This window comes from Monodelphis domestica, chromosome 2 (assembly GCF_027887165.1).
Source record: "Monodelphis domestica isolate mMonDom1 chromosome 2, mMonDom1.pri, whole genome shotgun sequence".
NCBI lineage: Eukaryota > Metazoa > Chordata > Mammalia > Didelphimorphia > Didelphidae > Monodelphis > Monodelphis domestica.
The window spans coordinates 113,539,838-113,556,231 of record NC_077228.1 but is presented as its reverse complement, the minus strand read 5'-3'; the positions used below and the strand labels follow the sequence as shown (position 1 = coordinate 113,556,231).

General features: G+C 42.3%; 1 protein-coding gene across 1 annotated transcript in view; it reads left to right on the top strand.

Moving 5' to 3' along the window:
• Nucleotides 1-16,394, top strand: part of PLXNA2 (plexin A2) — a 345,165-nt gene that overhangs the window by 40,821 nt on the left and 287,950 nt on the right. Inside the window, exons 2-3 of the mRNA XM_056815875.1 lie at nt 4,662-5,928; nt 16,058-16,240. Of these exons, the coding sequence (XP_056671853.1) occupies nt 4,741-5,928; nt 16,058-16,240 (1,371 nt within the window). The 5' untranslated portion in view covers nt 4,662-4,740. The remainder of the gene's footprint in view (nt 1-4,661; nt 5,929-16,057; nt 16,241-16,394) is intronic.

Here is a 16,394-nt window from a genome sequence, read left to right as displayed (position 1 = left end):
ACCTGGGGCCAGAAGAGACTTCTGAGGCCATCTAGTCCAATCCATTCCCCTCTTCTTACAGATGAGGAAACTGAAGCTTAGAATCATTGACTTCCCCAAAGTATTCGGTGACTCCCAGTTGCCTTCCAAGTAAAGTTTAAACTCCTTTGACCGACATTCAAAGCCTCCTAGAATCTGAAACTATTTGATCTTTCCATACTTATCTCATTGCTTCTCTGTGTTGCAGTCCAAGTGAATTAGTCTATGTTCTGTCCTAAAAGAGCCCTATACTCTCCCACCTCCCACTATTTGCTCTCACAATTTTCAGTTCCCTCTGCCTAAAATACCATTTAATCCCACTGACAGTGTATAACTCCTATAAAACTCGATTCCAATGTCACCTCCTATAAAGTCTCCCCTAATTCCCCATGGCCTTCCAGCTTAGACCTCCGGTAGCATTTTGTATTTATCGTGTAATTTTGTCTATTATCATTACCCACGTTTGTCTCTGGACTCTAAGGAAACCCCTTTGAGGCAGTCATCTCACCTTACCTAAACTTCCTGTCTCCCTCATTAGCTAGCACAAGGCTGTGCATGCAATAGGCATTTAATCAATATTTGCTGAAATGAAGGTCACTTAAAGTGATCATCAAATCCAATCCCTCTCTTTTAGAATAAAGACCCAGAGAAGTGAAATGACTTTCCCCAAGTTCACGCAGGCACTAGGGAAAGAACTGAAGGCTGATCTCAAATCAAAAACTCTTCCCACTACAGCAGGAGTCCTCTTTGGTTCCTTAATTTCTCTTCAGTTTTCTCTTCTATGAAAAACAAACATCATTAATTATACTTTTAAAAAATAACCCTTTCTGTTTTAATAGCAACTCTTGGAAAAAAGCATTAAGAGCTAGGCAATCATGGTTAAGTGACTTGCCCAGGGTCATATAGCTAATAAGTGTCTGAATCCAGATTTGAACGTGGGTCCTCCCAACTCTAGTTCTGGTGCTTTCTCCTATGTGCCACCTGGCTGCTTCCATAATAACATTTAACCTCAAATAGAAACAGGGGCCACTAACCATGCATAAGAACCTCTTCAGGGTATACATGGACTCAAGAAACCCTGTTAACATTACTATGTTCTATTAGATTTTTATTTATTATGTTAAATATTTCCTACTTATATTTTAATATGGTTTGCAATATTATATATTATCATAATATAGAATATATATTACTATATTTACGATTGCTCCTCATCCAGGTCTCATGTTTGATGCCTGATTTAGCAGTGATGCTATGAGATTAGGACTTTGTAAACCATATAAGATCTCCCATGTAGGAAGCTGGAAGAGACTTCACTGGCCTCGACTGTTTCATTTTATAGATGAGGAAACTGAGGCCCAAAGAAGTTGAGGTCTTTTGTCCAGTCACACAAGTAGAAACCTTAAAGCACAATCAGTATGTGAATTGCGGTTATGAAATTATTGTTATTTCACAAATGAATAGTCGAGAAATGCCTGGAGTAGGAGTGACCCACAAACCTCCATTGCCCCTGCTTCTCTACCCCGCGGTGTTCACGGGGTGCAGTGTGGTTGAGTGAACATGACCCAGAAAACTATTTCCATTAGCAAAATCTTGAGCAGCCTTTAATGCGGAGATGCAGAATTAAGCAGCTTGCTGGGGTGGCTGGACTTCCCTTGTCCAAATGGAAGAAGAATCAGCAACCCTGCCTTCCTGGGGCCATTCTTCCTACTGAGTGGCACTTTGGGGCCATTAGCCCAATCTAACTCAACTGGAAAAACTACAATGCCTTTTTTTACTAAGAATGTGCCTGAGTGGAAGGTTAAAGAACAGAGATGATTTGGTCTTCAGAAGAGAAGTGTGGGAGGAAAATGTTTGTTGCTGTTGAATCACTTCGGTCATGTCCGACTCTTTGTGACCCAATTGGGGGGTTTTCTTGACAAAGATACTGGAGTAGTTTGCCATTTCCTTCTCCAGCTCTATCCTCCAGATAAGGAAACTGGGGCAAACAGAGTTAAGTGACTTGTCCAGGTTCCCAGAGCTAGGAAGTGTCTGAGGCCAGATTTGAACTTGAGAAGAGCCCAGTGCTCTAACTAGTGTGCCATCCAGCTGCAAAATTCATGAATCCCCATTTCACAAATAGTGCAGAAAGAAGGATAGTGGAGTGTGGTTGTTGAGTTGTATCTGACTCTTCGTGGCCCTTGTTGGAGGTTTTCTTGGCAAAGATATTAGAGGGGTTTGCCATTTCATTCTCCAATTCATTTTACAGATGGAGAAACTGAGGCAAAGAAGATTAAGAGACTTGCCCAGGATCATACACAGCTAGTATGTGTCTGAGGCCACATTTGAACTTGGGAAGATGAATCTTTATGATGCCAAACCTAGAAATGGGGAAGTGCAAGTGCAGAGGAAGTCAAATGAACAACTTTTTATAGAATAATTAGATCATGGATCTAAAGATGGAAGGATCTTTATGAGCCATCTAGGAGGAACTTCTCATTTTATAGATGAAGAGACATGAAATGATAAGCCTAGGCTCACACAGGCAGTGAACCCTCAGAGGCATGATTTGAATCTAGGTCCTATGACTCCAGAGCTACTCTTCTATCCCAATTATGCTGAGAAAATGATTCTCCAACTAATTCTTCCTGTGTATAGAAGATAGAATAAGGAAAAGTGAGTTTAAATAGGAACATCTGGGTGATTCAGTAGATAGAAAGCCAGATTTCTGGAGTAAGGCAGACCTGGGTTCAAATTTGGTCTCAAGATACTTCCTAGCTGTGTGACCCTGGATTAGTCACTTAACCCCTGTTGCCTAGTCCTTACTGCTCTTTTGCCTTGGAATCAATATTTAGTATCAAATCTAAAACAGAAGGTAAGGGTTTAAAAAATTAAAAAAGAAAGTAAAATTAAACAGCAGATAGAATGTTGGTCTTGAGGTCAACAAGACCTGGGTTCCAAACCAGCCTCCTACACTTGCTGTGTGACCCTGGGCAAGTGATTTGATGAGTTTCAAAATCTTCACCCAGAAAGTGGGATTGGTGATAGCAAGGTAGTACCTATTTGTAAGGCTCATGTCAGATAGAATGCACACATTCTGAGCTTTACAAACTTTCAAGTGCTGTGCAAATGCCTGTAATAACTGGAATGATGAGAGGCATTGACTTGTCAGGAAGAACCAGATTTTAATCCTGCCTCAAGCCCCTACTGCTTGTGTGACCCTGATCAAGTCACTGAACTTCTCTGGGCCTCAATTTTCTTTTCTTTCCTTTTTTTTAATTAAAAAAAACCAATATGTGTTGGCTTTATTTTGTTAAGAATAAAATATTCCATCAAAATCACTCTATTCATTACAGGGATGTGCTAAACTGTTGCAAAACACATTCTCCAGTGTTATGAGAAGACTGGCAGAATGACCTTCCTCCCTTGCCCCATATTTATCTTCATTTTATTTTTTTCTGAAGGGCTCATGGAATGCAAATGGGCCTCAATTTTCTGATCTGTAAAATGGGGATAATAGCATCAGACTGTTGTGTGGATCACGTGAGATAACCTAAGTAAAGAGATTTGCAAACCTGAAAGTATAATCTAAATATGAACTAGTATAATCTAATATAAGTGAATGAGGTTGAGTTTGAAATCTGTTCCCAAAAAGTCTTTAATAACAATAAATTTTATCTGAGTGAGATGCTTAGAGTATGCTCCTTAGATTAAGAAGACTCTGTGATCTGGCCCAGGAATAAGGATCTGGTCCTGGTTCTGGTACTAATTGGACTGCTCCAACTTGAACAAGAAATCTCACTTCCATTTAGTCCACAGTTTTTCCATCTTGAGCTTTTGTAGGGGGTGGATAATATATGTAGAGCCACTTTTTAAAAACCTTTATCTTCTGACTTAATTTCAATTCTTTATTTTATTTTTATTTGAAAAAGTTTAATTAATTTAGAATATTTTTCCATGACTACATGATTCATGTTCTTTCCCTCCCCTCCTCCCACCCCCCTCCAGGAGCCAAGGTACAATTCCACTGGGATTTACATGTGTCATTGATCAAGAACTATTTTCATATTACTTGATTTCAATTCTAAGACAGAAGAGTGGTAAAGGCTAGGCAATGGGGGTTAAGTAACTTGCCCAGGGTCACACTGCTAGTAAGTATCTGAGGTCATATTTGAACCCAGAACTTCCCATCTTTCAGCCTGGCTCTCATTCCACTGAGCCACTTGACCGCCTCCCACCCTTTTTTTCTTAAAAGCAAGCAGGGTTAAATGACTTGTCCAGGGTCACACAACTAGTGTCTGAGGCCAGATTTGAACTCAGAAAAATGACTTCTTGGCATTCTATCCACTGTGCCACCTAGATGCCCATTCTCTTCCTCACTAAAGCATTTTTGCTTTGCAGTCTCACTGAGCTAGGGAAGAACTCCTGTGGGAGGAAAACCCCTCTACCAAAGGAGGTCAGCCCTTTCTCTTCCATTAATTGTCTTAGGGAGTTGCCTAGAGGACTGAGAAGTTCACTAACTTGCCAGTGCTGGAGGCTGTGCTGAGCCCAGGTCTTTGAGGCCTCGGGGCTGGCTCTAAGTCCATTGCATAGTGCTGTCTCTCTCCCTTAACATCGCTCCAAAGGTTACCTGCATCTCACTTTGTCTACTTTGTGTTTTCCAGAACCATGTGAGTCTCCCCCTTGGAGTGTGGGCTAAAGCAGACCTTGGAGAATCTGTCTCCTCTCCCTCCCCCCCTCAGAATGGAACAGAAGAGACCTTGGCCTCGGGTCCCAAACTCCCATGGTTGGCCGGTGGTTCTGTTCTCAGTAGTTTGGGGACTGCTCCTACCGCTGACGGCGGGCACATCCCCAGTCAGCACCTTCCACTCCGAGAACAGAGACTGGACCTTCAACCACTTGACTGTGCACAAGGGCACGGGGGCCGTGTACGTGGGGGCCATCAACCGGGTCTACAAGCTATCGGGAAACTTGACCATCCAGGTGGCCCATAAGACGGGGCCGGAGGAGGACAACAAGTCCTGCTACCCACCCCTCATCGTCCAGCCCTGCAGCGAGGTGCTCACCCTCACCAACAATGTGAACAAGCTGCTCATCATCGACTACTCTGAAAACCGCCTGCTGGCCTGTGGTAGCCTGTACCAAGGAGTGTGTAAGTTACTCCGGCTCGACGACCTCTTCATCCTCGTGGAGCCATCCCACAAGAAGGAGCACTACCTATCAAGCGTCAACAAGACAGGCACCATGTATGGGGTGATTGTGCGCTCCGAGGGAGAAGACGGCAAGCTCTTCATCGGCACGGCCGTGGATGGCAAGCAGGACTATTTCCCCACGTTATCCAGCCGCAAGCTTCCGCGGGACCCAGAATCTTCCGCCATGCTGGATTATGAGCTGCACAGCGATTTTGTCTCCTCCCTCATCAAGATCCCCTCGGACACCCTGGCCCTCGTCTCCCATTTTGACATCTTCTATATTTACGGTTTCGCCAGTGGCAGCTTCGTCTATTTCCTCACCGTCCAACCGGAGACGCCGGAAGGTGTTGCCATCAATTCGGCGGGTGACCTCTTCTACACCTCCCGCATCGTGCGACTCTGCAAGAACGACCCCAAGTTCCATTCCTATGTCTCGTTGCCCTTTGGTTGTACTCGGGCTGGAGTGGAGTACCGCCTGCTGCAGGCTGCCTACCTCTCCAAACCTGGAGACTCTCTGGCCAGGGCTCTGAACATCAGCAGCCAGGATGACGTTCTCTTTGCCATCTTCTCCAAGGGGCAGAAGCAGTACCACCACCCTCCTGATGACTCGGCCCTCTGTGCCTTCCCCATCCGGGCCATTAACACCCAGATCAAGGAACGTTTACAGTCTTGCTATCAGGGTGAGGGCAACCTGGAACTCAACTGGCTGCTGGGGAAAGATGTCCAGTGCACCAAGGCGGTAAGAACTCTTATCAACTCCCTTCTCTTCTAGGGCTGGATTTTCTAAGCTAGCAGTTTCCCATTTGCCTTCCCTATCAATCAATTCATACTCTTCTCACCACATCTACGTATCTCTGAGGCTCTGAAAGGGCTTAGAGTTCAAGAATCATGTGCCAATATATGGACAGCGAGCATAACACTTTGCATATAGGCATTATTCAATGAATAGTTCTCGAAAGATAGCATGATGTAATGAATAAAGTGCTGAACCAAAAGTCAAGGCCTGGGTTCGAATCCCAACTCTCCCTAAGCTAAAGCACTTAATGTTTCAGCCTCAGGTTTCTTATCTGTAAAATGGGGTTAATAATAATTCCCCCAGGGTTGATATATAAGTATTCAATACGAAACTACATATAAAATGCTTTGCAAACCTTAAAGTGATATATAAATGTCAACTATTTATAGTAATTATCACATTAATTATATTATAATATATAATTATATTCATCTAAATTATTGTTGTTATCATCATCATTATTGGTTGATTGGGCAAGATTAGGATTTGGCACTGGAAGAGATTTTAGAAACCATCTTGCCTAGTCCCCTCATTTTATAAATGAGAACAATTGACCCCAGAGAGAAGTAGGGATTTGTCCAAGTCGTATAGCAGTAGAGTTGGGATTCAGCCTAGACCTTCTAACCTCATATCCTGGGTTTTTTCCACTACATATTAATAATTTCTTAAAACCTTTACTTACCTTCCATCTTAAAAATCAATACAGTATATTGATTCCAAGGCAAAAGAGCAGTAAGGGCAGGTTGGACGGACCCTGGCCTGAGCCAGAATGGCAAGACTTTTTTAGGTTTCCTTCTGAAACAACAGTTTAGACATATTCCAATGAGACTAGCATGAATCTTCCTTAACAGATGGGCAACTCAGGCACTTTAAAGGGAATGACAGGATGCTGTAGGCTATAGCCTATATGACATAGCCCAAAACGTGGCTGGGCAGAAGGTGATCTGAATACAGTATGGCTTACTGAAAACAAAAAGAAAATACATCAGCAAAAATTAACAGACTCGGGTCCACTTTGGATCTTGATCTGGCCTTCCCAAGACCAGTAAGTAGCCTTGACCTTTTATGATGATTTTAATTTTTTTAACCCTTACTTTCCATTTTAGAATGAATATTATGAATTGGTTCAAAGGCAGAGGAGCAGTAAGGGCTAGACAATCAAGGTAAAGTGACTTGCTCAGGATCACACAGCTAGGAAAGCCTGAGGTCAGATTTGAACCCATGTCTTCCCATCTATGGGCCTGACTCTCTATCCATTGAGCCACCTAGCTACTTGAGCTCTGACCTATTAGAGTCATTAGTCAGTACTATTGGGAGTGGGTGTTGCTTTGATCTGGACCCCTGCCTTCTGAGGTAAGTTCCTAATTATTCCCCATGATCTACATCCTTTAGGAAAAAAGCCAAGACCAATAGGCAGTATTCCTTCTCCATGCTACCAGAAAGATCTTCCTCCTCCTTATAAAACAAAGTCTTGCTTTAGGGGATGGGTGAGCATTGCTTCTATTAGTGAAAGAGACTGACAGAGATGAGCTGGAGTAGAGCTGGAAAAGAAAAAGAGGAGCTGATGAAAAACATCATAGAAAGGAAGACTGGAGGTAATACTAGGGTTAATTCTCCCTTGCTTCACTCAGAGGGTGTTCCCACAGAGCAGAAGTGGGCCTTGTCAGGAGGAAACTGCAAATTCCTGCTTTCGAGCCAGAGGAGAGAGGAAACCGACACCCTTCTTTGCTCCTGTATTGATACAGGGAGACACAGAGACAGGCCCAGACTTGTTATATAAGGAGAATGAGGACACAGGAGAGGGAGGAAGACAGCAAGGGTCTCCCTAGAATAACAGAAATAAGAATAACAACAAACAAATGCCTTTTACTTGTATACTGCTGTGCGGAGGCTCACAAAGTATTTTCACATACATTCACTCCATTGACCTTTGCAACAACTCTGTGAAGGAGACAGGAGAGGTATTATTATTTTCATTTTACATATGAGAAAACCACGGCTAAGAGTTAGGTGACTTGTGCAAGGTCACTGAACTAATAAGTGATGGAGGGAAAACAGATGGGAAGTACAGTGAAAAGTTCAGTGAATTAGATTTATGGGTTGTTGTTCAGTCATTTTTCAGTCATGCCCAACTCATCATGATCCTATTTGGGGTTTTCATGGCAAAGACACTGGAGTGATTTGTCATTTCCTTTTCCAAATTCATTTTGCAGATGAGAAAACTGAGGCAAACAAGGTTAAGTGACCTTGGACAAGTCACATAGCTAGTCTCTGTGGTCAGATTTGAACTCATCGAGATGAGTCTTCTTGACTACAAGTCTGGGACTCTTTTTACTGTGCCATCTGGCTGCCCTTCAAATAATGGAACTTGAGTTTAAATTCTTGCTCTTAATTTGGGCAAGTCATTTAATTTCTCAGAGCGCTTCCAGCTCCAGATCTATGATCCTATGGCTCACACCAAGGTCATGTGACTTAAAGTCCATTGCTCTAAGAAAGTCAGAATGACCAGCCCCTTGCCCCTTGCCCTTTGCCTCCAATTATGACTGTTTCACTTGATGACAACATGGTAAAGGGGAAGTGGAATAGGGAGGGAATTCCAGCATAAAAACCCAAGCTTTAGGTCTTAGAGCCAGAAGAGACCTCAGAGGCCATCTAGTCTGATTTCCCCATATTCTAGATGAATAAACTGAGAGCATCATCAAGCCCAGGACTGACTTATTCATTTAGACACCAAGGACTGGGTACTTGACCCCTGGACCGATGATAAACCTGGAGGTTAAGATGGGAATGGATCTGAACTTCAGAAAAGGACACTCTCCAGGTTCCCTTTCCATGGGACAAGGGGAAGGAGGGAAGGAATGGTAGAGGAAATGGGGAGTCAATGGCCAGGCAATATCTCTGATGAAATGATTTGTCTTCTATTCACTGCCTGATGATTATATAGCCCCAGTCAGACATTCCTCAATTCTTCAAAAATCTGTGATTTCATTGTTACACATGTACTTGAGGGCATACCCTTTAAAGATATAGATTGTAGCAAGGGCAGAGGACAATTAGAGCAGCTAAGCAGGTCAGTAGATAGAGAGCCAGACCTAGAGATGGGAGGTCCTGGGTTCAAATGTGGCCTCAGTCACTTAACCCCTATTGTCTAACCTTCACTGCTCTTCTGCCTTGGACCTCATACCTAGTATTGATTCTAAGACAGAAGGTAGGGGTTTAAAAACAAGAGTGGAGGACTATGTCCTATAGCCTGTCTCTCTAAGCTCAGGGCCTATGACTTCAGGCCTGTTGGAAAACTTGAATTAGAGGGAGATGGGCTTCTCTAGTCTCTGTGGCCAAAAGAACTGATTGTCAAGTGACCAGTCAGTCAACCTTAACTCTGAACTTAGCCCATCACTGGGCTCCACTTGAAACCTTGACATCTTGGAAGGGCCCTCCAAGGTCATCCCCTTTGAAAAGCCAAGACATTAACTCACTTATGATGAGGCCTTGGGTAAACTTAGGTCTAAGGAACTCCCATATAGATAAGTTTTCATTCAACAAACGTTAGCTATTTATCACATGTAAGGAGTCTCAGGGCTGAACACTGAGCATTCAGATATGCATGCAAAAACGTGAATATGTGTATGAGGGGATATATCTATTTGTATTAAACATGTCTATACATACATGTGTACATACATACCCCACAAGCCTACAAAAATGATATTCATATGCATAACATATGAATTCTGTACATATGTAAATTTTATGTATGTAGTTTTAAAGGGGGATCCATTCTACGGGAGAAGGCTCAGGGGTTGGAGATGACAGGAAAAGAATAGAGAATAAAGATGAGTATAATTTGTCTGGAATATAAGCAATATGAGGGAGAATATTAAGAAAGGGAGCCAGAAATGTAAATGGGAGCCAGATGGTAGAGAATCTGGAAAGCCAGAATCAGGAGTTTCTACTTTGTTCAATAGACAGTGGAGAAAAGCTAAAGGTTTTTGAGTTAGGGAGCAAAGTGATTCAAGAGGTGCATTAGTATTACTCAGGCATCTGCGTGAAGGCTGCATTGGAGCAGGGATAGACTGGAACAGAATGACCAGTTAGGAGACTATTGAAGTAGTTGAAGTGAGAAGGGATGATATAATGAACAAAGGTGCCTACATAGAAGGGGAACTGACAGGACTGAGAAACCATAGGCATCTTGGTATTCCCAGAGCATCACATAGTGCTTTATATATAGTAAGTACTTAATAAATGTTCATTGAATTAAATATGGTTTCCATGAATTCTGGTATCTAGCCCCAGAGTCAATAAAGGGAGTCAAGGGAAGGAGTAATATAGACTGGGAAGTTTAGATTCAATCACATTGTCTCCCCAGGAACTGAAGAAATGAGGTGTGTGGGTGGGTGGGTGGGTGTGCATGCCCAGAAACTGGGACTGTAATTTACCTAAGATTATATAGCAAATAAGGATCCAAGGCAGGATTTGACTCCAGGTCCAATATTTTGCCCAAAATACCAACCTGGGCTTCCAGGTAAACGTGGTGGCAGTCTAGAAGCAGGACTCTTCATCTCCTCAACACCTACTGATAGAGACTACCTCAAAAGGCCAAAAAAAACCAAATTTATATGAATGAAGAAAGGTTTTGAAGGTACATAGGATTTGGGCATTTCCACACTATAAGGGGGTGAAAAAGCATCCACCAAAATGCGAGTTGATCCACCCTCCCCCAACCCACCTACAGAGCCAGAATCAGAGCCAGTGCATACTAGAATCAGTGAGTGAGTGAAGGGAACCTCCAGAGCCAGTGAGGGGCACCTCTAGGTCCTTGGCAACTGACCAAAATACCAACCTGTTGTGTTATTAAGGATAGAGGATCATAGACACAGAGATATCTACTCAGAGAGCTTCTAATCCAACCATTTCACTTTCAGGAAAGGAAACTTGGGCCTCAGTCTGTTTGAACTTGTGCTCATCCAGGGGTACCTCATCTTTGCCTATGACATAGAAGGCTGGTTACTTAAGCTAGCCAGCTCATCCCTGACTCTGTTGCCAACATACTCATTCATGTATATAGGAGGAGTAGCAGCAGCAGTAGTAATAGTGGTAGTAGTAGAAGTGGTGGTGGTAGTGGTAGTAGTAGAAGTATTGGTAGTAGAAGTAGTGGTAGTAATAGTAGTAATGGTAGTAATAGAAGTAGTGGTAGTAGTGGTGGTAGTAGTAGTAATAGTGGTGGTGGTGGTGGCAGTAGTGGTGGTAGTAGTAGATATTTGTAGCAGCAGCAGGAACCAGAGTAATAATAATAACTGACATTTACATAATGTGTTATAGTTTTCAAAGTGCATTAAATACATGTTCTTCTTTCAATCTCACAACAATCCTATGAAGTAGGCATATCTTCCATATGAAGAACATGAGACCCAGAAAGGTGAAACAGAACATGCCTTCTGTGTGAAGTCACACAGAAAGTTAAGTGGCAGAGCTAGGTTACTAATCCCAAGCTTCTGACCTCACATACAAGGTTCTTCCATTACACCCCTCTCCCCCAAACTGCCCCACAGGATTAAAAAAATGGCTCTTCATTGCTGAAGGTAGGATGTCTGGGGGAGAGGAGGTTCCTCTGGTGCTTTCTATGCTTCCCACAATAGTCATTTCCTTCCCCCTCAATTTGGACAAGACTCATTTCCGTACCAGGAAGGAACTGCTAAGGGAGGATTAAGTGCTATTTCTCTGGCCTACCTTCCAGTGCCTTTCTGTATGGAACACTTGGCAGTAATCAACCATCAAGTACCATTAGAGTACCTGCTATAGCTCATAGAGCTCCTATCCTGTGCTTGTTGTCCCATGGTAGGCTAGGGAAGTATGGAGTTCAGAAATACATGGCACAACATCTTCCTTCCAAAAGCTTGCAGTCTAGTAGATTGGATCTTGGGATCATAATATTTTAAAGCTGTAGAGATTTTCTAGAGTAAGAATTCTTTTCTTTTTTTTTAACCCTTACCTTCTGTCTTGGAATCAATACTGTGTATTGGTTCCAAGGCAGAAGAGTGGTGAGGGCTAGGCAACTGGGGTTAAGTGACTTGCTCAGGGTCACACACCTGGGAAGTGTCTGAAGTCAAATTTGAACCTAGGACTGCCCAGCTCTAGGCCTGGCTTTCAAATCACTGAGCTACCCAGCTGCCTCCTAGAGTCAGAATTCTTCATCTTTATTGAGTCCTGGAACCCTCATGCTGCCTCCTAGAGTCAGAATTCTTCATCTTTATTGAGTCCTGGAACCCTCATGAGACTGGTGTAATGTTTTTTTAAATACATAAAACAAAATACATGGGATTGTGAAGGAAGCCTATTTTAATAAAATTCAGTTATCAAAATATTTTTAATATAAACAACTTTTAAAAAACAAGTTAATGGGGAGGCACAGCTAGGTGACTCAATGGATTGAGAGCCAGTCCTAGGGTCAGGAGGTCCTGGGTATGACCTCAGATACTTCCTAGCTGTGTGACCCTGGGCCTAGCCCTTACCACTCTTCTGCCTTGGAACCAATAGATACTATTGATTCCAAGATGGATGGAAGGGTTTTTTTGGTTTGTTTGTTTGTTTCTAATGTTAACAGACAAGTTTAAAATGCATGATCTAGTCACAGCTTGATAGAATGGATATCAAATATGTATTGGAGACCAAAGACCAGTGTTCAACTTCTGCTTCCAATACTTTGTTGCTGGGTGGCACTTGGCAAATCATTTTTCTGAGCCTCAGTTTTGTTATCTGTGGGTTGGAATACTTGTACTATCTTTCTGCCCAAGTTGCTGTGGAGAAAGAACTTTTGCTAAATTCAAAGTGGCACATAAATATGTGCTAGTATCTAGTGAGTCACATTTCTTTATAGATGAAGATCTATAGATCATTACATATAGGTAAAGATAGAGATATTATATATCAAAATATAGAAGTTCAAGCAGCCACAGAAGATGCTGATCCAACCTCTCATTTTACACATAAGAAAGCCGAGACCCAAGAAAGTTAGATGACTCAGTAAGATGACACAGTAAATGTAGAGGTAAGATTTGAATCCAGATCATTGTGGTCCAGATAAGTCAATAGTGCCTTACACAGAATAATAAGTGATCTGTAAATGATGAATTCAAATTTATTTAACCAAGGTTGCTCCACTACTTGGTGACAAAGTCAAGATTATAGTCCATGTCCCCTGACCGTTAGCCTAGCACTTTTTTTTTGGTGACAAATCCAGTGTGAATTGGAAATTGGGGATTCCTTGGAAATGCTCTGCTTGCTACTAAAGGAGTCTGGAAAGAAGTATATTGCTTTCTACCCTAGTATCCCAACTTTCTGCCCTAAAAAAGTTACAAACACAAAAGGTCAGAGAGATTTAAGGCCATCACCTCAATAATAACAACAACAACAAAAATAATAGCTAACATTTGTTTTGCACTTATGATGGGCTCTACATTGTGTTAAGCATTTTACAATTCTTATCTCATTCGATTCTCACAACAACAACTGTGGGAAGTAGGTGCTATCACTATCCCCATTTTATACATGAGGAAACAGAGACATACTGAAGTTAAATGACTTGGTCAGGATCATACAATCAGGAAGTGACATAGGCCAGATTTGAGCTTCCTTACTTTAGGCATGAAACTTTAACCAGTGTGCCATCTAGCTGCCCCAAGAATTCTCCTGCCCTAGAAGCGTCTTTTTCATTCTAGCCTTAATAGACATCTCCTGAATATAGTCCCTTCTCTTCTGGTCAGGACACAGTCACAATCCTAGGTCAAGTCCTTGATCACCTCTCACATGGGGCACATTACAATAGCCTTCTAACTGGTTTCCCTGCCTCAAGACTCTCTTAACTCTTGGCTTGTGATATCAAACTCATATAAAAAGAGTTCCCTGTGGGCCACATATAGCAATCCCATATAAGAAAACCACAAATCAGCATTATTTATGTTGCATTGTATTTTTATTTATTTTGCCAAACACTTTCTGATTCCATTTTAATCTAGTTCAGACTGAACTGGAAATTTTGCCAGAGGATACTTCTGGTTTAGCCCAAGTTCCATTCAGCAGCCAAAGTGATTTTTTCAAAAAGTTTTTTGCTGAATTGTTTCAGGCATGTTCAATTCTTCATGATCCCATCTGGGGTTTTCTTAGCAAGGATAATAAAATGGTTCATCATTTCCTTTTCCAGTTTATTTTGCAGATGAGGAAACTGAGGCAAAGAGAAGTAAGTAACTTGTCCAGAGTCACACTTCTAGGAAGTTTGAACTCAGGTCTTACTGACTAAATGCCAAATGGAGGATATTTTTATTTGTCCCTGGGGGCAGTACAGGGTCCAGGAAGTTTATTGAGTGAGCAGGGGAATGAAGTATTTATAGCTGCTCTTTAGAAACCTGGGTACTTAGTTGGCACAATGGATAAAGCACTGGGCTTGGAATCAGGAAGCTTAATTTTCGGTAACTTCAAATCCAGCCTTCAGACACTTACATGGTCACTTCATACCTTTCCAGTCTTATTACACTCCTCCATGCACTCTGATCCAGCTATCCTGGCCTGTTTGCTGCTCCTTGAAAACAAGACTCCATCTCATATTTCTGTGCCTTGGCACTGGCTGTCCCCTATACCTGGAATGGTCTCCATCTTCACCTCTGCCTCCCTACTTCCCTGTTTTCCTGCAAGACCCACTCAAATTCAACCTACTGCAGGAGACCATTCCTGATCCACACTAAATCCTAATGCCTTCCTCTCTCAGATTTCCTTCCAGCCATACTGACAAATCTTACACATCCCTACTTATTTACATGTTGTCTCCCCCATTAGAATGTAAACTCCCAGGACAGGAACTGTTTTTTGCCTTTCTTTGTCTCTAGAACTTGGCACATTGCCTGACACATAGTAAGTGATAAATAAATACATGTTGACTGACTGAATAAAGATGAGGATACAGAAGGCAGGGAAGAAAAATGACCAGAAGTTCCCTGCCCTTTAAAGGGAGACTACATAATAACACCCCCTGATGACAGGAAAATCTCAGTGGCCTCTTGGGGAAAGGAAAGGAGAGGAAATGGAACTTAGGGCCCTTGGGGGCTCCTGTTAGTATACCACCCAACAAATATTGAAATAAAGCACTTACCATGTACATAGCATTATGCTAACTCTTGGGGCAGATATAAAGTTTGAATAAGATAAAGTTCCTGCCTTCAAGTAGAGTGATAACAACAGTAGGAATTAAGTCTAAAACACAATAGGATTAGAGTACAAACAGAAGAGTGGCAAGGGCTAGGCAACCAGGGTTAAGTGACTTGTCCAGGGTCACACAGCTAGGAAGTATCTAAGTCCAGATTTGATCCCAGGTCCTCAGAAATTCAAATCTGGCTCTCTATCACCTGTGCTATTGCCCCCAACAGAATATTATTTGATAATTGCATTGGAGAGTTACAAAACAAAGTCCTTTGTTCACTGGTTCATGCATTGGTTGTTATGTGAGGTCTCAGAAGGAAGACTCTTATGGACCAGGAGAATCAGGGGATTTTTTTTTTTAAGGAGTTTCAAATGGTGTCCAAAAGGCTCCTGATCCACAGTGAACTTAGATCATGGAAAAACCAAAAAATACATTTCAACATTGCAAGTAGTCACTAGTCACCTTCCCCACAGTGACTTAGTGACAACCTTAGATGAATGGTAGCGGATCATGTTCACAACATCATAAGATTATAGATTTAAAGCTGGAAAAGGACCTCAGAGGTCACCTAAACCAATCCTTTCATCTAATAAATCATTCCTTGGGACTCTTGGAAACTTCTTTGTAGGGTCCTGTGAAATCTCTCTGTGGGTCAATGAATAGTTCTTTTTATAATCAATCAAGCAAAAAAAAAAAAGCCCTAAACATCCATTTATTAAGTATTTAACATTTCCAGATAATCGAGGATGAGGGACAGGCTTTCCCCAGGAGGCTTCTTTAACCAGTGATGGCAACTGAGTTTAGCAGGTATCTCAGGCTTGAGGGAAATGACCATTTTCTGTCCTTATCCTTACTCACAATTGTCCCTTCCTTCTTTTCCAGCCGGTCCCCATAGATGACAATTTCTGTGGCCTGGACATCAACCAGCCTTTGGGGGGCTCCACTCCGGTGGAAGGGCTCACCCTCTTCACTACCAGCCGGGACCGAATGACATCAGTCGCCTCCTATGTCTACAATGGCTACAGTGTGGTCTTTGTAGGCACCAAGAGTGGCAAGCTGAAAAAGGTAGGCACTTTAATGCACTCCAGGTGTCATAGTGGGATTTGGATAAAGATGCTGGCACGAGGATTTTCTGAAAGACCACAATAGGAATGATCTAACTAACCATAGGCAATTGGGGGGGGGGGGCAGGAATAGTGCAATTTGTGGACTAACTAGA